The 24,461-nt window shown below is 40.5% G+C and overlaps 1 protein-coding gene across 3 annotated transcripts in view; it reads left to right on the top strand.

Annotated features, from left to right (window-relative positions):
* The window catches only part of eme1 (essential meiotic structure-specific endonuclease 1), a 57,172-nt gene extending 37,134 nt beyond the window's left edge, over positions 1 to 20,038 (top strand). For 2 of the 3 annotated variants that reach the window (XM_043714571.2, XM_043714570.2), the window contains exons 4-9: positions 1,462 to 1,551; positions 5,527 to 5,648; positions 6,551 to 6,680; positions 8,153 to 8,268; positions 10,295 to 10,484; positions 18,459 to 20,038. In XM_043714571.2, the coding sequence (XP_043570506.2) occupies positions 1,462 to 1,551; positions 5,527 to 5,648; positions 6,551 to 6,680; positions 8,153 to 8,268; positions 10,295 to 10,484; positions 18,459 to 18,626 (816 nt within the window). In that variant the 3' untranslated portion in view covers positions 18,627 to 20,038. The remainder of the gene's footprint in view (positions 1 to 1,461; positions 1,552 to 5,526; positions 5,649 to 6,550; positions 6,681 to 8,152; positions 8,269 to 10,294; positions 10,485 to 18,458) is intronic. The other variant, XM_088000521.1, reaches the window with a different exon arrangement.
* The last annotated feature ends 4,423 nt before the right edge of the window (positions 20,039 to 24,461 follow it).

Here is a 24,461-nt window from a genome sequence, read left to right on the forward strand (position 1 = left end):
TGGCCCCTAAACTATTGGAAGGATACAAATGTTTTGGCAAGAGTACAGAGAAAGTTTACGAGAATAATTCTAGGATGAGACTCTTCAGTTATAAGAAAAGATTGGAGAAATTGGGACTGCTTTCCTTGGAGAGGAGTAGGCTAATAAGGGATGAGATAGAAGTATTCAAAATCATGAGTTGTCTGGATGGAATGGATGGAGAGAAACCATTCCCACTTATATTCAGGTTTAAAACCAGAGGGCACAGTTTTATAGTATTTAGCAAAGAAACCGCCTCTCCCCCCCACAACTTCTCACTGTATGTCATCAACTGAACTGCCTGGAAGTGTGATGGAATTGTGTGTTCAATTTAAGTATTCAAGAGGGCATTAGATGATTATTTGGAGAGAAATGGTTTTCAGAGATTTAGGAAAAGGATACTAACAGTAGGTGAAAATTTTCAGCGCGCCATTGCAGACCCCAATGGATTGAATGATCTCTTTCTAAATTGCAGTATTTTTGTGATTCTGTGATTTACCTTCACATCCACTCAAAATCATATGTTTTCTTGCAGGAATTACACTATCAAAAATAAGACAGGGGTTTAATATGCAAGTTTAATGGCCACCACAACTACTTAGACACTACCAAGTCCCACGTGGATGTTCAATGACCTTGGACTATTGCCTGATTATTTTTTATTACTTCTGTTATTGGTCTGAAATTTCCTTCTCTCGTCCTGCAATCACCTCCATTTTGACTCCTCAGTTCTCCATTCCACATTTTCCAATTGACCTAATCCCATTTTCCCCCAAAGTTGAGATCTTGAAGATTCCTTATTCCATGGCTTTACTTCCTGCAATTCCATGGCTTTTAAAACTTAGATTATTTTGTGCTTCTCTTTTATTCTTTTGAACCTAACTATCAGCTTGTCCTTTGGCTTCAGCACTTTAGTTTGATTTCTTGGTAATGAAAATTAAAACCTCATTGAATGGTTGAAATTTATGTATAAAGGCAAAGTAAAGTGCATTCTGAAAATCTGAACCAAACAGAGAATGCTGGAGAAACTCAGGTCTGGCAGTATCTATGGAGAGAGAAACACCATTAACGTTTTGAGTCTGGTATGACTCTTCAATAATGTGTGTATAGCCTGTGTATTACTGCTGTTGTGGTTCTGTTTGCCGAGCTGGAAATTTGTGTTGCAGACATTTCATCCCCTGTCTAGGTGACATCCTCAGTGCTCAGTGCCTCCTGCGAAATGCTTCTGTGTTGTTTCCTCCGGCATTTATAGTGGTTTGTCTCTGCCATTTCCAGTTGTCAGTTCCAGCTGTCCGCTGTAGTGGCTGGTATATTGGGTCCAGGTCGATGTGTTTGTTGATAGTGATTACTACTGTATTGATGCAATCTGTGTAGCAAGACTATTACATGTAACTTGCTTTTATTCTTTGTAAATAAAATGTCTCCTGGAAACTATCTTAACAGAATGAAAAGACTGACTGGGTGGAGGAGCTTCATGTTTTGATCTATATTCCACTGGAAAAGTTTGTATCTATGGTTTACAACTATAAAAAGGTAACATTGCAAATTAAAAATGTATACATTTTCTTCTTGTGTTTCAGCCCTCTGACACCTGGTTTCACTAAATATTTCCCAAAGTAGAATTGCTGGTGGTTTTCCAAAATTCATTGTTTTAATATTTAGAATCAGTTTCTTTGTAATTTTTACCTTAAACAGAAACCCCTCTCATTTAAAATCATGCCCAGTTATACCTTTATTCACCAGTATCTCCTGTAATTTCCTGTGAGAAGGGCTAGTAGCAACTTTCAAAGGTGGCCTAATGAAGAAACAAAATCTTGGGCTTTGTACCTGCTCTGTATCAAGACAGCTGATGTGTCAGGGGTCTCCAAGGCTAGGAAGGAGGGGATAAAAACAGTCAGCTTCTCACTCTCAGGTCATATAACTCCTGATAGCAAATACATATGTGAGCACTGAGTGAAGATTGGGTTAGGCTATAATTTCTGTCTTGATGTGTGACCTGTTGACACTTTCTGGCTGGGGTCACAGCTGAACAGAGGCCATTTGGGTGGTGTATCAGCAGCTGACCAGTTGTGAATGAAGCATAACATCACTTGAGTCAATGAGAAAAGAAGCCTGCTCTCAGCCTCTTGCAGCAATAGCAAATTCAGGTTTCAGTCCTTTTTGGGAGAGAGAATTTCTAACCCATTCTAACTCCCTTCTCTGATGCAGCTTTAAAAATCAGAATGCACTTCAAAACAAAATGTAAAGAAAACTGCCATCCCTAAATATATTGATGGAACTTCCTCACACCAAAGATGACTGCCAAACTTTCCTTCTCTATCTGGCCAAATTTGCATTCGGCATCAGCCCAAGTCCGGGAAGCATAGGCTATCGGGCATTACTCTCTGTTGAGCCATTGGTGAGTTAACATTACCCCGATACTTTTCGGAGAGACATCGCATGTCAGCACTACCTCTCACTTTGGATCTGAATGGCCAACACCTTCGATGACGATAGCTGCTTTTTCACTTCCCAAAAGTGTTAGATATAGAACAGAAGTCAGAGGTAGTTTCTTTACTCAGACACTAGTAGGGGCAATGCCTGCAACATTACGAAGACCTCAAAGCCCTCCGCTTCTTCCTTTCCTGCCGAACCAACCAGTACCCTTCCACTGACACCCTCCTTCGAATGACTGAACTGGTCCTCACTCTGAACAACTTCCCTTTCCAATCCTCCCACTTCCTCCAAACCAAAGGTGTAGCCATGGGCACCCACATGGGCCCCAGCTATGCCTGCCTCTTTGTTGGATATGTGGAACAGTCCATCTTCTGCAGCTACACTAGCACCAACTCCACCTTTTCCTCCGCTACATCGATGACTGTATCGGCGCTACCTCGTGCTCCCACGAGGAGGTTGAACGGTTCATCCACTTTACTAACACCTTCCACCCCGACCTCAAATTTACCTGGACCATCTCAGACTCCTCCCTCCCCTTCCTCGACCTCTCCATTTCTATCTTGGACAACCGACTCAACACGGACTGACCGACTATAAACTGACCGACTCCCACAGCTACCTAGATTACACCTCCTCTCACCCTCCCCCCTGTAAAAACGCCATCCCATATTCCCAATTCCTTCGCCTTCACTGCATCTGCTCCCAGGAGGAACAATTCCAATACCAAACAACCCAGATGGCTTCCTTCTTCCCCTCAGACGTGGTTTACGATACTCTCCACCGCATCTCCTCCACTACCAATACCAAACAACCCAGATGGCTTCCTTCTTCCCCTCAGACGTGGTTTACGATACTCTCCACCGCATCTCCTCCACTTTCCGCTCCTCGGCCCTTGAACCCCTCCCCTCCAATCGCCACCAGGACAGAACCCCACTGGTCCTCACCTACCACGCCACCAACCTCCAGATACATCGCATCATTCTTGGTCATTTCCGCCACTTCCAAACAGACCCCACCACCAAGGATATATTTCCCTCCCCACCCTTATCAGCGTTCCGAAAAGACCACTCCCTCTACAACTCCCTCGTCAGATCCACACCCCCCACCAACCCAACCTCCACTCCTGGCACCTTCCCCTGCAACGGCAAGAAATGCAAGACCTGTGCCCACACCTCCCCCCTCACTTCCCTCCAAGGCCCCAAGGGATCTTTCCATATCCGTCACAAATTCACCTGCATTTCCACACACATCATTTAGTGCATCTGCTGCACCTGGTGTGGCCTCCTATACATTGGGGAGACAGGCTGCCTACTTGCGGAACGTTTCAGAGAACACCTCTGGGACACCCGCACCAACCAACCCAACCGCCCCATGGCTGAACACTTTAACTCCCCCTCCCACTCCGCCAAGGGCATGCAGCTCCTTGGCCTCCTCCATCACCAGACCATGGCAACATGACGGCTGGAGGAAGAGCGCCTCATCTTCCGCCTAGGAACCCTCCAACCACAAGGGATGAACTCAGATTTCTCTAGCTTTCTCATTTCCCCTCCCCCCACCTTTTCTCAGTCCCAACCCTCAGACTCAGCATCGCCTTCTTGACCTGCAATCTTCTTCCCGACCTCTCTGCCTCCACCCCCTCTCTGGCCTATCACCCTCGCCTTAACCTCCTTCCACCTATCGTATTCCCAACGCCCCTCCCCCAAGTCCCTCCTCCCTACCTTTTATCTTAGCCTGCTTGGCACATTCCTGAAGAAGGGCTTATGACCGAAACGTTGATTCTCCTGTTCCTTTGATGCTGCCTGACCTGCTGCCCTTTTTCAGCAGCACATTTTTAAACAGTAGTAGATTTGCCAACTTTAAGGGCATTTTAAATGCTCATCGGATAAACATATGGATGAAAATGGAATAGTGTAGGATAGATGGGCCTCAAATTGATTCCACAGGTCTGCCCAACATCGAGGCCGAAGGGCCTATACTGCGCTGTAATGTTCTAATTACTGAATCCATTGTCCAAAATACTAACCAAATTGCAGTTTAAATAAAAACAGAATTTCATTAGAAGAACAGTAACCTCATCATACACTATAGCTAATGCTATCAGTTTTTGCTTTCATGCCATAAAATGCCATTAAAATTACTGTAATAAAATGTGATTAATGGTCTCTTATCAACATTCTAGCCTGGTGGTGAAGGATAGAACACAAACCCTATTTTTGAACACTTTCAGAGGCAATGTTAAACCAAGATCTCATCTGTCCTTTGAGGTGAAGAGAAAAGATCTCAGTGCAATTTGATGGAATAACAAGGAGGCTATCCCCAGCTAATATTTATCCATCGATTTACATCATAAAAACAGATTATTTGTTTTAAATTCGATTCTCTACAGTATGGGAACAGGCCCTTCGGCCCAACAAGCCCACACCGCTCCTCCAAAGTGTAACCCACCCAGACCCATTCCCCTACCCTAAATTTACCCCTGACTATTGCACCTAACACTGTGGGCAATTTAGCATGGCCAATTCACCTGACCTGCACATCTTTGGATTGTGGGAGGAAACCAGAATACTCGGAGGAAACCCACAGAGACACTTGGAGAACGTGCATACTCCACACAGACAGTCACCCGAGGCTGGGATCGAGCCCAGGTCCCTGGTGCTTTGAGGCAGCAGTGCAAACCACTGACACTGTGTTGCCCTATATTCATTATGACATTTTTGTTTGAGAGAGCGTGGCATGTGCAAATAGGCTGTTATATTACTGAAATCATGACAGTAACTCCCCCAGAGGCACTTCATTTGTTTCAGGAAGATCTGTGGATATAAAAGGCATGTTATTCTTATAAACTTTTATCTATATATATGCACTCTATATATTGTATATCTCCAACCAAAAAACAGATTATTTGCTTGTTCTGTATTCCTGTGTAATATATAAATTATGCACAGATAGCGTCCCTAGTGAATTCTACCACCTGAGTACAATTAAGCAGACAACTGATAAACAATTAACCGACCTGATTAAAATGTCCGCTACTTATTTAACTCTCACACTTCCCTATAATTTTCTACCTAGGAGGTTCAAGGTGTTTCTACTGAAGGCCATACAACATTACAGAGCTTTGCTCTCGATATTCTCCAGAAAAGTGCAAGTAGATTTCCGTGTTTTGTTGTTGTGGAATTGGAAAGATATTTCAGGTGAGAAATGCACTGAACTTTGTTCTGTAGTGCTATCTTGGATGCTGTTTATCTTGCTATCCTGCAGCAGGTGTTTTGTGCTACAGCTCAGTGCCATCTGCTCAAATTGAAGACATTGACTGTATTTGTGAAGGGTAGAAGTATACAGTTAATATAGTTAATGGGGATTAAAATATGATTTTAAGAGAATCAGGAGACATTCATTGAGATCTGTTCCCTACTCTAGCCTATGAATGACTGAGTTCAAAACCTACATGCTCACCTGCACTGGAGTACAGGAACTGTGGTAAAGCCAAAACCTGTCAAATGCTGATATGGCTATGCACTTATGCACTAACAGTAGCTGAGCCAGGACTTTACAATTCCAAATATGGACATATTAATTACCTTGTACATTAAGTGTAATATGTATTGTATTGTAATCCAGCAATTTCTCTTAAAAAAAAAAGGACATAACTGATTCAAGCATGGTTTTCAAATTGAATCATTATTGAAGAGAAATTTTGCAGGGTTTCAGGTTAGAGGGGTGGTGAGTGACACTGGGTTAATTGCTTTTGCAGAGAGTTAACATAAACAGTGGGCCAAATGACCATCTCCTGTGCTGAAACCTGTTCTATTCTAACACTAGAAGATATCAGCAGGCAGTGACTAAAATCTGATTGGCCCAGCGCCCTGGGCTGGGAAGAAACAAAATTACTAATGATTGTTCATTGACCTCTAGTGGGTTGTGTATATATTATCTGTAAACTGGTGAAGATATTGTACTGTTTTAACCATATGATTGAATAGTATGTTCATTCCCAGGGATACCTTTTAGGAACTGAATGCAACATAGGAGGCTGCTAGCTAGAACAAGACAAACAGGATGTCAAAAATAAATATTTTATACTTGGGTTTTGCAGGCCACAGAAGAAAAAACGGTCACAGAAGAAGCACCAACATACAGTGACAAGTGAAGAACAGGACAAAGAGAGAAAGGCAAAGAGCTGTGACCAACATCGGCCTTTAATATCACGAGCAGATGTAGAATTAGTGAGTCTTCACTGGCTTCAAGGAAACAATGCTCCTTTGTTTTTACAAAGTATCTATGTGGCAGCTTAGCAAAGATTACACAATTATGCTATCAAAAAATTATGGCTGTTGATCATCAGAAAATTCAAGGAACAGGTGTAGGTTGGGCACCATCTGTGGCAAGCACAGCAGAACTGGGTATTCATTCTTCATCTTTAACTTATCCTATTATCTCCACAAAGATTTTACCTGATTTACTCAGTGTTTCCAGTATCTTTTGATTTGTTCTGACATGCAGAAACATGCAAAAAGGATGGGTCATTTGATTCAGTGAGCCCACACTGCTAATCACCCTGATGACTGATCCTTTATCTCAACACCATTCTCATCCCCTTTCCCCATACACGTATACCTTTAGCTTCTAGTTATTTAGCTATTTGTTCATTAAATATGTTCAGTGAGTTGGCATCCAGAGCCACCTTCTGTGGTAGAGAGAATTCCACAGGTTTACCACCCTCTTTGAGTGGAGAAATTTCTCATCTCATATTGCCACCAAGCCCATCAAACTTTTCATGCTCTTATGTGGAACATTATGAAAAGCTTTCTGAAGATCCAAATATTGGACATCCACTATCCCTCATCTACTCTCCTCATCATCTAAAACTCTACTGTGTTTTCAAATATGATATCCCTTTCATAAATCCATGTTGACTTTGTATAATCCTGTGAGAATTTGCAGTGTCCTGTTATTACATGTTTTTAATTGGATATTTATTTCCCATCAGTACCTCACTTGTTATGGGAACTATTGGTTGGCTGTTTTAACCATGGAATGCATCTTAGCTCAGTCTGATTTTGCCCTTTGAATGCTTTGCTATATCAAAACGTATGTATAATCTGGGCTCCAATTTGATAACGGTTGTAGTGTCTGTACTTGCTGAGATTAGCTAACTCACTAGAGACCAATGACTATCTGTTCCTTTTTTAAAAAACTGAAGCAGGCCTAATTGCTATCCAGTGATAACTTTAAACATTTGTAAATTAATTTTCAACTGGGTCAGGAGAGGATACTGTTTTCAGTCATTAGTTTTTTCTGGAGTCAAATAGCTACTAATGATTGACTAAGACAAGTTATCCAAAGAATTAGATGAGCGAATCAAGTGCAATATTTCCAAGCTTGTTGGCAACAGAAAATTTGGTGGGATGGTGGGTGGTGAAGAGGATGAAAAGAGGCTTCAGGGCAGTTCAGATAAGTTGAATGAGTGAGCAAATGTGTGCAGCTGCAATATAACATGGATAAGTGTGAAGTTGTCAATTTCAGTAGGAAAAAACAGAATGGCAGAGTATTATTTAAATGGAGCCTTTTCACCTGAAATAAAGATTTTGCAGGAAAGTAGAAAAGATATATTTGAAAACCTTTCTGTTCTTTATTATTTTGCCTGATTTAAAACAATTTCTGTGCAGAGTCTTACTCACTTTCTTTCTTCCCTCAGGCCCTAGTGCACTTGCAGCTGTCTGTTGGCACTCAGTTCCAGTTACTGGAGAATTGGAAGGAATTTGCAGATTATATCAGCATGTTCACCAAAGCTGTAGCTGAGGCCCCTTTCAAGTAGGTTTGAGCTTAACCAGAACTTCAATCAGCAACAAAAATCTTTGTATTCCTTAAAATTAGCTGAGCAGTGCCATTTCAATTCCTATCATAGTATAGTTTCCTAATGTTAGCATAGAATGTGATAGTGAAATGTTTCCTACAAGATTGGACAGTACCATTTAGTCATAGCCGTGATGGCAAAATGAAAAAGTCCACAGCAGGAGTTATGATATTTGCTTTGTAACATTGACTATCTGATGAGTTTTTCTAATTTGCTGAGTGCCACAAAAAACATATTGAAACTTCCTCAAAAATCAAAAGCAATGGTTGTGATCAGTTAATTAACATTTCAGTAAGGCGTTTGATAAGGTTCTCCATGGTAGGCTATTGCACAAAATACGGAGGCCTCATTGGATTGAGGGTGATTTAGTAGTTTGGATCAGAAATTGGCTAGCTGAAAGAAGACAGGTTGATGGGAAATATTCACCCTGGAGATCATTTACTAATGGTACACCGCAAGGATCTGTTTTGGGTCCACTGTTTGTAATTTTTATAAATTACCTAGATGAGGGCATAGAAAGATGGGTTAATAAATTTGCAGTTGACACTAAGGTCTGTAGAATTGTGGATAGTGACAAAGGATGCTGTAGGTTGTAGAGGGACATAGATAAGCTGCAGAGCTGGGCTGAGAGGTGGCAAATGGAGTTTAATGTGGAAAAGTGTGAATTGATTCACTTTGGAAGGAGTAACAGGAATGTAGAGTACTGAGCTAATGGTAAGATTCTTGGTGGTGTAGGTGAGCTGAGAGATCTCAAGTGTCCAGGTACACAGATTTCTGAAAGTTGCCATCCAGGTTGATAGGGTTGTTAAGAAGGCATATGGTGTGCTAGGTTTTATTATTAGAGGGATTCAGTTTCGGAAATATGAAGTCGTGCTGCAGCTGTACAAAACTCTGGTGCGGCTGCACTTGGAGTATTGTGTACAGTTGTGGTCACCTCGTTATAGGAAGGATATGGAAGCCTTGGTAAGGATTCAGAAGAGATTTGCTAGGATGTTGCCTTGATATGGAGGGAAAGTCTGAGGGACTTGATTCTCTTTCGTTAGAGAGAAGGAAGACTGAGGGACTTGAGGCTGTTTTTGTTGGACAGAAGGTTGAGAGGTGACTTAATTGAGATATACAAGAGGGTTAGATAGGGTGGACAGTAAGAGCCTTTTTACTTGGATGGCATTGACTAACACAAGGGAGCATGGCTTTAAATTGAGATGTGATAGATACAGGACAGATATCAGAGGTAGTTTCTTTACTCAGAGAATAGTGGGACTTGGAACGCACTGCCTACAACAGTGGTAGACTCACCACCTTTAAGGGCATTTAAATGGTCATTGGATAGGCATATGAATGAGAATGCAATCGTGTAGGTTAGATGGGCTTCAGATTGGTTTCACAGGTCGGCACAACATCGAGAGCCGAAGGGCCTGTACTGCGGTATGATGTTCTATGTTCATGAATGTGGTACTTGGGATATTGGCCAAAATCTTTCAGTTTCTCGATGATCAGAGATGGCACATACTTTGGGAGACACACATCTGCAATCTGCAGTTCTTCTTATGCTAGAGATACATGGAAATTGCCCAGGGCGTTTAAACCTCCAATAGACTAACTACTGATCTGCCAAAGTCTTTGGACCTGAACTTTGGACTTGGACAAGATTCACAGGGACTTGCCAAAAGTCATCAACCCCATAACCTGCTGCTTGCACTGTGCAGCCCCCTAAAGAGAATGCCCTTCTGATGTGAGTGTAACTCAATGATTGTTTAAATTTAATTTCAGTGATGTTTAGTACACGTACAGCTGACTCCCTTCTACTTTGTATGGAATCATTACCAGTGATCTCAATGGGTGATTCACAGTGGCTCTTTGTCAGGAATGCAAAATATGATTATTATTATAAAGATTATATTGTTTGTTATAATGTTATTTGTGACAGTATTTATATAGAATTTACAGAACAGGACATTATGAAATGTTTGCTCTTTCTGCCAGGAAAGCTCGAGAGGACAACGGATTATCTGTGCACTTGGAGAATGATGGTTCCAGAGGGGTAAAGGCGGATCGTTCAAAGAAAGGTCTCCTGGTCGTTTGGAAGAAACAGATTCAGCAATTAAACAGAGTTAGCTCTGAGATGGCAAATGCTATTGTATCAGTCTATCAGTCACCATGGTCACTTACTCAGGTACAAATTGACATGATTGCTTTTTCAGAGAAACAGTAATGCAAGTAAAATTTTATGGCATTTGGTTGGGAGGTAGAAAATGAGATGTAAGAATAAGATATGTGTATTGTGACAGGTGGAGTTTCTCAGTGATTTCTACTGAAGCCTCACTCAGCTTTTCACCAGAGCTGAGTTGGAGCTGAGGTCAATGCTGTACGTTTGAGAGACTTGTGGTCTCCCAGCAACTTAAGCGTGAATAGACAGGGGAAAATAAGTGACCACCAGACAGTCAAGCAGTTGGCAATACAGATGAGAAATGTCATCTTTTGATGGATTTCTGACTTTGAGATCAAGGAATTTTGCTTTGTTTTTCTGATAACCTCACCATGGTTACCATTGGCATCAATGTGGCCAAACCCAGGGGAGAATCAATCTGAAAAATCTCCACTAATATTGAGAGCTAGAGCAGTTCTTGACAGAGCCACTACTCAGTGTTACACCTAGCTCTTTCCACAATGTGGGGCCCAGGTTTTTCATTTATGTCTTTCAAGTGGTTGTGAAGGAAGGTCTTTCATCTGGAGCATGGGACCTGCTGGAACTTTACTGTGTAGATATTTTCTCAACAACTCATTCAAAGATTACATACCTCAGGCGGGACCTCGAACTCGGGCCATCTTGGTTCAGAGGTAACGAACTACCACCACCACAACTTTGGCAGATTTTTTTCTGAATGACTGTTATGACTCTTAAGCTTTTTATAACAGCCAAACTCTTCTGCACCTTGGATAATTTCCTATTTACTATTCGGTATTTTAACACTCAATATTAGTAGCAAGGTTTTCAGAATGTGTGATATCACTGTTCACCAGCTCCTATAATCAACTGTGAGATCTTCCAATTGCTAGTAATTGATATTATCTTATTTGATGTGTTTTCATATCTCTCTCTCTGTTTTTCCTGATTTGCTTGTCATTCCTTGAATTAATCCAGTAAATGACATAGCCTGAGCAGCATAACTGCTTTATTGGCATGACCTTGATGCATATAGCTTGAGTATGTTTTTGGTGCATTCCATATTGGTTTGTCCTGCTTTAATACACAAATGTTAGCAAGATTCATAAAGAAAGCATATTATGGTAACAGTACTGAAGGGTCGTGCTCTAGAATTAGCAGTGCTCCTAACCAAACTTACACTGCAGCTATTCCATTGGCATCTACTAAGCAATGTGAAAAATTGCCCTGCTTTGTCCAATTCAGACAAATGCAACTTGGCTATTACCACAGCATCAGTGTCCTCTCGATCATCAGCAAAGTGATGAAAAGTGTTGTGAAGGGCTCATGCCCGAAACGTCGATTCTCCTGCTCCTTGGATGCTGCCTGACCTGCTTTGCTTTTCCAGCAACACATTTTCAGCACTGTACTATCAAACAGCACTTGCATAACAATAACCTGCTCAGAGTGACAGCTTTTAATATCAAGTCAGCATTTGATCAAGTGTCATGTCCAAAAGCTGTAATAAATTCAAGTAAATGAGAATCCATGAGGAGAGTTTTTGTTGGTTGGAGTATACCAAACATAAAGGAAGATTGTTGTGGTTTTGGAAATAAGTCATTCCAGTCCCTGAGATATTATTGCAGGAGTTACTCATTAGGCTGAACCACCTTCAATTGCATCATCTTACTTCCATCATACGATACAAAATGGGGATATTCACTATGCAGAACCTTCAATATCATTTGCACTCCATTAAATACTGAAGCTGTCTGTATTCATATGCAGCAAGACTTAGATAAGATAGGATTGACAACTGCTGAGTAACGTTCAGCCAGACAAATGCCAGCAATGACCATCTGAAACAAGAGATAATCTGTTTCTCAATGACTTCCGATGGCATTACCATCGTTGACATACCCCACTATCAACATTCTGGGAGTTAGCATTGACAGAAACTAGACTGCTCCAGCCATGTAGATACCTTTGCTACAAGAACAGATGATATAGAGTCATAGAGTGTTTGGCTTTTGGCTGTCTTTGAATAAGTCCCATTTTGACTCCTAAAATCTGTCCACCACAAACAAGGCTTGAGTAAGGAGGAATACTCTGCTTTGTAAGAGGCCATATTTTTCAGTTTTCTTTGGAATTATAACTAGAACTGATATCACAAAAAAGACACCAAAACGTTTTGCAACTTGAAAATGAAGTGATGCATATCATTGGGCTGTACAAGTGCAATTTTGACTTTTGAAAACAAATAGAGGGAGAATCAGGATATAGTTTAAATAGCATAAAGTAAAAATAATTTATTTTCCGTGTTACACACAGTATACATGACAAGGTAAATCCGCTTGTAGCGGAGATTGAAATTGGCAGGTATTATGTTGTGGTTTTCATAACGATGTGGCTGCAAAGAAATATTCAAGGGTGCATGTCCTATCAAAAGGACAGGCAGAGCAGGTGGGATTGCCTTGTTAGTAAGAAACAAACAAAATTAAATTAATAACAAGAAGCAATTATAGAGTTGGAAAGCATGGATTTTGTGTGGATAGAGGTGAGGAATTACAAGGGAGAAAAAGTCCTGATGGGGTTTGTATACAGGCCTCCTTGTGGTAGTCAGGATGTGGTGAAGAAAATTAGTCAGGAGATAGAAAAACTATAAAAGAAAGGCACTTAAAATACTCATGGGGTCTTCAATTTCAAGTAAACTAGGAAAATCAGTTTGGTAGTGGATCTTAAGAAAAGGAATTTATGGAATGTTTGAGAATTTTTTTGGAACAGCTCATGGTAGAGCCCCCTGGGGAATAGGGAATTCTGCATTTGGTGATGTGTAATGAGGCAGACTTGATTAGGGAACTTAAGGTGCAGGAATCCTGAGGAGAGAATGTCTACAATGATAAAATTCACCCTCCAGCTTGTTTTTCCTCAAACTACAATCAGATGTAATGATATTACAATTGAATAAAGGTAACTACAAAGACATGAGGGAGTAGCTGGCCAGAGTTGATTGGAAGGGGAGCCCAGTTGATGGAGCAGCAATGGCAGGAGTTTTGGAGGGTAATTCGGGAGGCACAGCAGAAATTCATCCCAAGTAGGAGAAAGAAACGTACTAAAGGGAGAATGAGGCAACTGTGGCTGACAACAGAAGTCCGGAACTGCATAAAAGAAAAAGAAAAAGCTTGCAATGTGATGGAGATTAGTAGGAAGCCAGAGGAATGGAAAAACCTTTTTCTGAAAAAAAATCGCAGAGGATAACTGAAAAAGATATAATAAGGAACGGAGAAGATGAAATATGAGAGTAAGGTAGAAGATTACAAGAATTTGTTTAGATATCTTAAAGGTAAGGAAGAGGCAAGTATGGACATTGGACCAGTGAAAAATGTGGCTGGAGAAGTAGTAATGGGGAACAAAGAAATAGTGGAGTGACTGCATAGGTACTTTGCATCGGTTTTCACAGTGGAAACAGCAGCATACCAGAACTTCAAGAGTCAGGGGCAGAGGTGAGAGTAGTGGCCATCACTAATGCAAAGGTGCTGGAGAAACTGAGAGGTCTGAAGGAGATAACTTACTCAGACCTGATGCACTATACCCAGACTCCTTAATGAAAGGAGTTTAACCGAGAAGATTGTTGAGGCATTGGTGGTGATCATTCAGGAATTACTGGAGTCAGGGAGGGTCGCAGAGGACTAAAAAATGGCTAAAATAACACTCCAGTTTAAGAAGGGACGGAGGCAGAAGACAGGAAACTATAGACTTGTTAGTGTGACCTGAACCATTGACAGATTTTAGACGCCATTACTGAGGATGAGGTTTTCGAGTAGTTGAAAGTGCATGGTAAAATGGGGTTGAGTCAAGACAGCTTCATCAAAGGGAATATCAGCCATGATTAAATCTGTTAGAATTCCTTGAGACAGCAATGGGTAAGTTGGACAAAAGAGAGCCAGTTGACGTGATATATTTAGATTTACCGAAACACTTTGGCAAGGTGTCACACAAGAAATTGCTGAATAAATTTAAGAGCCCATAGTGTTAGGAACAAGTTACTGGCATGGATGGAGGATTGGCTGACTGGCAGAAGGAAGACAGCAGGAATAAAGGGGTCTTTTTAGGATGGCAGCCAGTGACTAAGTAGAGTTCTGCTGGGCTTAGAACTGGGCCACAGCTATTCACGTTGTACATTAACGATCTGGATGAAGGAACTGAGGGCATTGTTGCTAAATTTGCAGACGACACAAAGATAGGTGGAGGGACAGCTGGTGTTGAGAAAGTGTTGGGAGGCGGTATTTGAACAGGCTAGGGGAGTGGCCAAAGAAGTGGCATTTGGAATACAATGGGTAAGTGTGAGATTATACACTTTGGTTGGAAGAATGGAGGCTTAGGTAATTGTCTAATTGGGGAAAAACTTCTGAAATCTGATGCATTAAGGGACTTGGGAGCCCTGGTTCAGGATTCTCTTAAGGTTGACGTGCAGGTTCACTTGGCACCTCGGAAGGCTAATGCAATGTTTGCATTCATTTCAAGAGGGCTAGAATGCAAGAGCAGAGATGTACTGCTGAGGCTGTATGAGACTCTGGTCAGACTGCATGTGGAATATTGCAAGCAGTTTTGGGCTCCATATCTAAGGAAGGATGTGCTGGATTTGGAGGCGGTGCAGATGAAGTTTATAAGAATGATCCTGGGGATGAAGGACTTGTCATCTGAGGAGTAATTAAGGACTCTGAGGCTAATCTCGATGGAGTTTGGAAGTTTGAGGGGAATGTGATTGAAACTTACAGAATACAAAGACACCTAGATAGAGTGGATGTGGAGAAGATGCATTCATTAGTAAAAAAGACTAGGACCTGAGGACACAGTCTCAGAATGAAGTCATGACCCTTTAGAACTGAGATGACAGAATTTCTTCAGCCAGAAGGTGGTGAATCTGTGGATCTCCTAGCCACAGAGGACTGTGGAGACCAAGTTATTGAATGCATTTAAGACAGAACTAGATAGCTTCATGATCAGTAAGGGGATCAAGTGTTGTGCAGAGAAGGCAGGGGAATCAGGTTCAGAAACATATCTGCTGTTATTGAATGGAAGAGCAGAGTCAATGGGCTGCATGACCTAATTGGAGACTGAGGTCTGCAGATGCTGGAGATCAGAGTTGAGAGTGATTTGCTAGAAAAGCACAGCAGGTCAGGCAGCATCCAAGGAGCAGGAAAATCGATGTTTCTGATCCTGATGAAGGGCTCTGGCCCGAAACATCATTTTTCCTACTCCTTAGATGCTGCCTGACCTGCATGACCTAATTCTTCTCCTATAATCTTATGGTGAGTTGCCTCCCTGATGCCAGGGTTAAGAACACCATTAAGTTGCTGCAGTGTTATAAAGAAAGATTGGACAGACTGGGGTTGTTTTCTTGAGAGCAGAAGGGATTGAGAAAGAATGTTATTGAAATGTATGAAATTGAGCAGCACAGATAAAGTAGACTGGAAGAAATCTTTACCCTTGATGGAGGAATCAATGACTGGGTTCATAAGATATAGGAGCAAAATTAGGCCTGCTCCACCATTCGATCCTGGCTGATATGCTCCTCATCCCCATCTGCCTGCCTTCTCCCCATAACCCTTCAACCCATTACCATTTAAAAATCTGTCTAACTCCTCCATAAATTTACTCACTGTCCCAGCACTTCGGTAGCGAATTGCACAGAATCTCTTTGAGAAAAGTAGTTTTTCCTCAACTCTGTTTTAAATTTTCTACCCTTTATCCTAAGATGATGACAGCTCATCCGAGAATAACCACAAGAGGAAGCTCCCCGTCTACTTTAACCGTACCTTTTATCATCTTGAATACCTCAATTTGATCTCTCCTCATTCTTCTAATTGTTCAATTCTAAATTGTTCAATCTGTCTTCATACGACACACCCCGTCTCTGGCATCAATCTAGTTAACCTCCTCTCAACTGCCTCTTGTGTCACTACATCTTCCCTCAAAATAGGGGATCAAAACTGTACTCCAGTGCCGTCTCACCAATGCCATGTAGAGTTGCAACAGTACTTTCTTAGCTTTATATTCTATTCCTTTAGCTATAAAAGCCAACATTTCATTCACTTTCTTTATTATCTGCTGTACCTATATTTTGTTTTCTGTGACTCCTGAATGAGGACACCCAGATCCCTCTACCAGAGCACCACTAAATCTGTCCCTATTAAAGTAATTGGTTGTCTTCCCATTTTTCTGAACAAAACACATGATCTCACACTCCATGTTAAACTCCATCTGCCACATTTTGGCCCACTCTCCTAACCTATCTATTTCTATTTGTAAGGTTCTTATTTCCTCATTGCAATTTACCGTCCTGCCTATTTTTGTGTCATCTGCAAATTTGGCTATAGAGCGTTCTATCCCTGTATGCAAGTTGCTAATGTAGATTGTAAATAGCTGGTGCCCAAGGACTGAACCCTGTGGCACCCCACTAGTTAGTTCTTGCCGTCCAGAAGCAAACCCATTTATCCTAACTGTCTGTCTTCTGTCTGTCAGCCAGTCACCTATCCAAGCTAATAAATTACTCCAAATCCCATGTGATCCAACTTTGTGAATTAACCTTTTGAGTGGCACCTTATCAAACGTCTTCAGAAGTCCAGATATTACATCTACAGGAGCCCCACCATCCACATTGCTTGTTACTTCTTCGAATAACTCTAGCAAATGAGTCAAAAATGATTTGCCTTCATTAAACCATGCTAACTCTGAGGGGTAGTGTAGATTTGACTTGGATTTGGGTAGAAGCTTTAGAGGGAATGTGAGGCAAAATGTTTTCCATACACTAGTGGGAATCTGGAAGACACTGCTTGTAAGGACGGTTGAGGCAGAAATCCTTATAATATTTCAGAAGTATTTAGATGTACACTTGCAATACTAAGGCTTACAAGGCAATGGGCCAAGTGCTGAAATAGTTAGGTGATAGTTTTTGACTGGTATAGATGTGATGGACCGAATAGCCTTTTTCTGTGCTTTAGATCTCTCTGACTCTAAAGCACCCTAAAGAGGGAAGGTGACAGCCAGAGACTGTGATTCATATCAATACCTATGACATAAAGGAATGAAATACTGCAGGTAGATTGTATAAGCAAGGAAAAGAGACCAGAAAGCACAGCCTTATTTCAGATTCCTTCCAGAAATGCACACCATTGAGTTTAGAAATAATAGGATGAGGTAGGTGAATGTGTGACTGGAGAAAGTGCAGCAGGGAAGCTGTTAAATTTCTGGGCACTGGGATTGATTTTGAATGTGATGGGATCTATACAGATCAGCCAGACTGCACCTCCAAACCAAGATCACTGACAATCTGTGATGGTTTGCTCATGCCGTTAGAGTTTAAACTAACCTGACAGATGATAATAACTAAATTGGAGCACTCAGAAAGGAAGCACTCAAAGATTAGGAGAGAAAAATAGCATTAAAGTAAAAAATAGGTATTCTGTGGTGTCAGTATAAAAGGAGATATAATGAAGTCTAAATCAGCTTTGCAATACATGAATGTAAATGCTCAAACAAATGAAGGCTGGTGAGTCCTGAGATGAACAGCAACAGGCCTGTATCCACCACTACTCGTAGCACTGTTCTTCAGTGACAAAACTGTAACTAAACCCCAATACTTATGTTCAATCCAGCTGCAAACTGGTTAGAAGAATTCTAAATTTAATTAACTTTAATTTTAATTATTTGTTTTTGATTAAATTGTGCATTCACAAATTTTGCAGTTCAGGAGGCCACTGTGAGAATTTCATATCATTGTTCATTTGCTATGAAATGCTTTTAAGATATTTCTAGAAGTGATGATTAAAGATACAATAGTATATTAGTTTCATCTGTCATATGCTAATATTTGTATATTTTACCATGGAATGCATTAGGGGAACAGTATTTCTGTATTTGATTCTTGTTTATGTTGTGTCTGGGTGAAATATTGATGCATTACACTTAGTGGTTTAAAGATCAGTTGTTTTTTTCTGTTAGGCATATCAAATGTGCAGTTCAGAACGAGAGAAGGAGAATCTGCTTGCTGATATTCCTGTTCGACGTGGAGAAGGAACAACGTCATCAACACGAAGAATTGGGCCTGAGCTGTCAAAACGGATCTATTTGTTGATGACTTCAATGGAATCTGAAACTTTTCTTGAGTAACAGTGACAAATCCCAGAGCTTGTGGCAGAAGGCAGAAGGATCTGACACCATTTAGATTTTTGATTCCTTTCCTTAGAAAGTCGTCATCATCAAATGGCAGGCCATAAGTCTTAAGAAGAGGTTTGTAGTTTCACAGTAGGAGAGTTGTGCCGAAATCAATTACTACATTTTAAGTTAGTACCATTGCAGTAGTGGTCTCAGTACAATTCTTCTGTGGTTCAGTTTTATTGGAGAATTATAGTTCTTCTACACAATGCATAGTGTGTTTAGAGTTATGCAAACATTTATCTCCACCTCTCTTAATCAGTGCATGGACAACATTGGTTAATTAGACTTGCTCTTTTTTTGTTCTTCCTGCTACTTTTTCCTTGATGATAAGGCAGGTGAAGCATTATTTCCTGGATTCCTCACCAAGGCTGCCACAAAACCAGGCAATGGGAGAGTGCCCTGCCCATAATGATATTGTAGAGATCCGTGTGAGACAGTGATTCGCATTGTCATTGTAATATGAAGATGACTCATTATAGATTCTTTATTTCATTAAGCATGGTAGAAATGTGCCTTTTTATAAAATTAATATTACCCAGCAAACCCCTAATTATTTGGACACTCGCTTTAAGTAACATCTCTGGGGTACTAGACCTGCACCTTGGGTTGATGTGGAGACAGGCTGCTACCTTTCTTACTCCATTGCATTAAATGGCTATAGCTTGCTTCTGGGTTTATCCAATCCTTATTCAAGCCCAGCACATTTGAGACAACTTGCATCTGGGCAGTAGTCACCTTAGGAATTGGGGTGCATATTACCATCAAAGGGACTAAGAGTGTGCCTTCAGCTGTGGAAGTTCCTTGAGAGGTGCTTCCATTGCATGGAGCCTGTTCCTCCTCATTTTGGAGGTCTCACATTAAATTCTGTGTTCACCTGAGTTGGTTGAGCTTCTGAAAATCTGGCTGGTCCATCTTAAACACACATTTATCTTAATGGTTAGTCCATTCTCACCACACCTGCATCTAGTGAGTGCTTTTTTTCCCCAGTGCCACACTCCGGAGGACACTGCAAGTATTTACTAGGGATATGAAACCACTTGTCATCAGCTCAATCTTATGCTGCTCAGATTCACCATCTACGTGGAGCTGTAAGCTATTGGTACTTTCCTCATTCCTTTGCAAGGAAGTGATGGCACCTGCCACTGCCTTTGCTATCCCCTTTTTACATATCTAAAACACTGACCAGATTGTTGTATGAGTAGAATCGATAGAACAGAGTGTATCAGTACTAGTGGAGGAAGTGCAAGCTGAATAGAATGCTGTAGTGTCTGCCTGATGGAGTTGCAATCATGAGCTACCAAGTGTGGCTTGTCTCCTTTGTATTTGGATCTGATGGAGATAAAATATTAAAGTAAAACACCAAATCCTCCAACCAAGGTCTCTTGCTTTCTCCCCTTAGCAAGCAGTGTTAAACGCATACACAAGTACTTCATACCAATGTTTAGGGACTGTTGAACATAACTACATCTTTATTCCCATTCCATACCATCCACAATGCTATTATCAACTGCAACAGGCTGCCATGCAGTGATCCATCTGATTTGCATAGCCTGTTCTCCTGTTGGTATCAAGCGGCATTCTGGACAGACTGCTGCACAGTTATATTTTAAAAATCCATCTCTGTGAGATGTGCTGGCACTTAGACCCACCAGCCAGTGTTAACTAGATGGTTCCCTCACTGGCAGCCTCTGATTTGACTTCCGATAATACAGTGCAGGCAGGGGAAGTTCTACTGCTTGCCCAGGTGTGCTGATGACACATATTTCCATCTTGATTTCGGTCTTCCACAGATCTGACCTGCATTTAGGAATGGGTAAGATCGTTTAGAAACCAAAACATGGAATAAGTAGGACAATCGTTACATCTGGCAGCTTTTTATAAGGAAATATTTCCCAAAGTTAACATTATAGATGAGGTGTGAAATCTATACATGAAAATAGGTTTAAGATACATATTGTTGGATAGTCAATTTTCTTATCTTTTAACATCAGATTAGGATAGTGTCTAAACTGGGGAGATGGTTGAGGACATGTGACAGGGGAGAGAGCTTGGGTTTATGCTCTTTTGAATTCTGCCTGACAGGAACAGTGTAGATTTCTGAATAACCCAATGCCATTGCAGAGTTTCGTCAGCAGCCCCTCGGTTACTCCAGTTCCTCAGCCCTTCTTCAACCTCACATCCTCATTCTAACCCTGCCGTAAATGTATTCGATCCTCTCCTTTCCCCATGAAGAACTAAGAGTAATGAACAGCCAGGATTACAATGCATATATGTCAAAGCAACAAAATGAAGTGAAAACAGTTGGTGAACTAAAAACAGCAGTAGCCTTGTTGCAGTGATGGAAGCTCTGTTTCAAAATGATGAGAATTGGCCCTTAATATTCAAGAATATACCTGGATTTTTGCCAAGTTGTGGAGATTATTGAACTTGTAAAATTGTGGCCAGGACTCATTTGTGGAAGTTCTGCCTCCATTTCTGACCGGTCCAATTTTTGCTCATGGGGTAAAAGAGTGATGTGTCACTCTCACAAGCAAACATGAACTTAGCACTGGATTCAAATGCCCCTATTAAGTTCAAATGGACTCTATTTTGCAAGCAAATGTGAAACTGCTGCATTAAAATCACATATTTAACACATAGAGACTTTTGACAGGTTGATAAGGTTTGTATAACTATCATGATCTGAAGGTTTTCAAACCTCCCACTTCTTAAGCACTAAAAAGTACCTGGCTGCTGCTGTAAGTGTTAGAAAAATGTTAGTTAGACACCAGATGCAACAGCTGTTTGACTGATTTTAAAAATAAACGAGTTCATATTTCCATAAGGTAATGTTATTAATGCTTGTTGACTTTCAAAAATGTACAAGTATTTCAGCAAGTATTGAGTTCACAGCTCTGATGAAGAGTCATTTAGACTCAAAATGTCAGCTGGTTCTGTCTCCACGGATGCTGCCTGACCCGCTGTGACTTAAAGCATCTTTGGTTTTGAGTTCACAGTTTGTTTAGCATGCTAGAGGTTATTAAGGGTTTAGCTACCTTTGTGGTATGAACAGAATAATGTGTGATTATTCATTACCAATTAACCATTTAAGATTTTAAGTACTTCAAATGGATTGTCAAGGATTGGAGATTTTTCAATATTTGCAGTCTGCATCAGATCCTTTAGATTTTTTTTAACATGATTTCCAAGATCTGTCTGTCATGGACACTGGGTGAGTCAACATGGAGGATAAAATATCTAATGAGGTGAGTAGGTTGGCATGAAGTATATAAGAAACCTTTGTCCCTTGATGGGCAGTTATTCAAAATAATACTTTCTATTGGTGTGTTTTTAGAAAAAAAAATTCTTGGCACACAAATGTCCTTCTTTTCTCTCTCTCTCTCACCCCAGCCTTCCAGCCAAGATGAGCTCTATTTTGGGGGACTTTCTACTGAAGTGGGTCTGGTGAGAAATTCCAAATGTGTGTCCAGAATAGATAGGGGAGGTGAAAAGGGAGGATAGGGGTGGCAGCATTCATTGAAGGGACATTGTAGTGTTAGTAAGGGAGGGTGTCCTTCAGGGGCAAAAATAAAATCAGTTTGTTTTGAGTTGAGAACCAAAAAAACTATGATCACATGACTGAAGTTATTCCATTGGTACTCAAGTGAGGTAAAATCTGCAAGGACATCTCAGAATTGTGCAAGAATTATAGAGTACTGCTACTCTAGGACATTAATTACCCAAATATTAATTGGGATGCTGTTAGAGTAATGGAGATGGAGAAGTTTCTAAAATTTGTTGAGGAGAACCTCCTTGATCAGTTTTTTTCTCAGGCTGACTAGAAAGAAAGGATGGCTAGATCTAGTGGTGGCTAATGTGGTAGGCCAAGTGAACCAAGAGTCTGTTGGGGAGCACATGATTAAGAGTGATATTTGTGTCATGAAATTTAGATTTGTCTGGGGAAACAAAAGCGTGGGGCATTAATTTAGAACTTTTAAATTGAGGGATACAGAAGCATCCCGCTAGGGGTAAAATGGATAAAGGTTGATAGGAAAATTGTAATAAAACAAAGTGCAAGCATGATGTCATTTAGACCTACTTCCTTGGCTCAGTCTTGATCACCTTCCCTTCCCTGATGGTCAGGATTTGGGGACAAATTTATTACTAAAAAGACAACAATAAGCTTTTATTAACTTGCTGTACTTATTGACACTTTTTAAAATTCAATTCAACAAGGTGGAGATGATAGCCTAGTTGTGTTATTGTTGGACTATTAATCCAGAAAACGAAAGGCTGGGGGACCTGGGTTTGAATTTGCAAATGATGGAATTTGAGTTCAATAATGAAAAAAATCTGGAATTAAGAGTCAAATGCTGACCATGAATCCATTTATTGATTGTCAGGAAAAACCCCACCTAGGTCACTAATATCCTTTAGGGAAGGAAACTGCTATCCTTACCTGGTCTGGTGTACATGTGACTCCATACCCACAGCGATGTGGTTGACTCTTAACTATCCTCTGGGGAATTAGGGATGGGTAATAAATGCTGGCCCAGCCTGTGACACCCACATCCCAAGAATGAATTTTTAAAAATCACATTTTTACAATTGATTTCTCATTTAAATTATCAATTTATTTTGTTATAATTGTTTTTCTTTGAAATTCATGCTTACTGTTATCATCTTTCCGATATTCGCTCACCAGACCCCCAAGTGGGTGGGAAAAATTGAGATGTGGCTCTCCTTGCAAAAAGGTTGGATAATTCTGCTTTTGTGAATACATCAGTGGTTTAGCTTTGCATGAACTAAAGCAATCAAAATTTGCATCATGCTTGTAATTATAGAATCAGTCTCCAAGTCAATTCAGCTCACTTGTGAAAGTTCACTTCTCCTTACCACAACAGAAAAGATCAAGTGTCCTTCAGCAATTGTTCCACTCCATTCGAGTTTTCCTGGAATCAATTACATCAGCAAGGCAGGCACACCTTGATGATTCTCTTCCTTAAATCTTCAAGAGCACTGGTCTGACTTTTTCTTCTCTTTTGAACAGAAATCAAACTCTTAAAGTTGTTTCTTTGATACTGTGTTCCAGCTGCAGCTATCCTTTTTCTGATACATTGTGAAAGGTGTTAAAACTGTCACTTGATAACTTAGTGAGTTTCTGTTTTAATTTCTCTCCCAAAGCAACTGCATCACAAGGAGGTTTCTCCAAACTGAAGTTTTTTTTATCAGTATTTCACCATCTACCTTTCTGAAATATTCTGCTATACCATAAGATAAAGGGGATGTTATAAAACATGATCTTGTTCAGTTCAGCACTTGTGACAAATGTCAAATTTGAACTGTTATACAACATACTTCTGCAAATGTTATGAATAAAGTTTATTTTTGAAATAGAAAGATTTTTAATGCAATATGAAACTTTTTGGCAACAAACCATGGTTAAATTGGAAATGTTTTTGCAACAAACAGGAACAGAAATTGTAATGAACAAAATAAGCTACCTGCCCAAGCAAAGATTTTGATTGAATTATGTGAGGCATTGCTTCAATCCCCAGTAAATGAGATAATGAATGGCCATTGACATCTTTTCATCCACACTGAACTAGCTTGTGTAACATTGTTACAAACAGCCACCATAAAGTGCTTACTGGGCCACATATTCAAGTAGGACAAAATGGTTGTGACCACATGATCCATAGTTGAGAATAGATTTGTTACAGAGCCAATTATAGAGAGGTGAAACTGGGAGTTCTAGTGTCACAATAAGGCAGTTTTTCAGTATATCAAAGCATTTTTGCCAATAGA

This window comes from Chiloscyllium plagiosum, unplaced genomic scaffold, assembly GCF_037043375.1.
Source record: "Chiloscyllium plagiosum isolate Xiang-an unplaced genomic scaffold, Cpla_swu_hap1 HiC_scaffold_25, whole genome shotgun sequence".
In the NCBI taxonomy this organism is placed as follows: Eukaryota; Metazoa; Chordata; class Chondrichthyes; order Orectolobiformes; family Hemiscylliidae; genus Chiloscyllium; species Chiloscyllium plagiosum.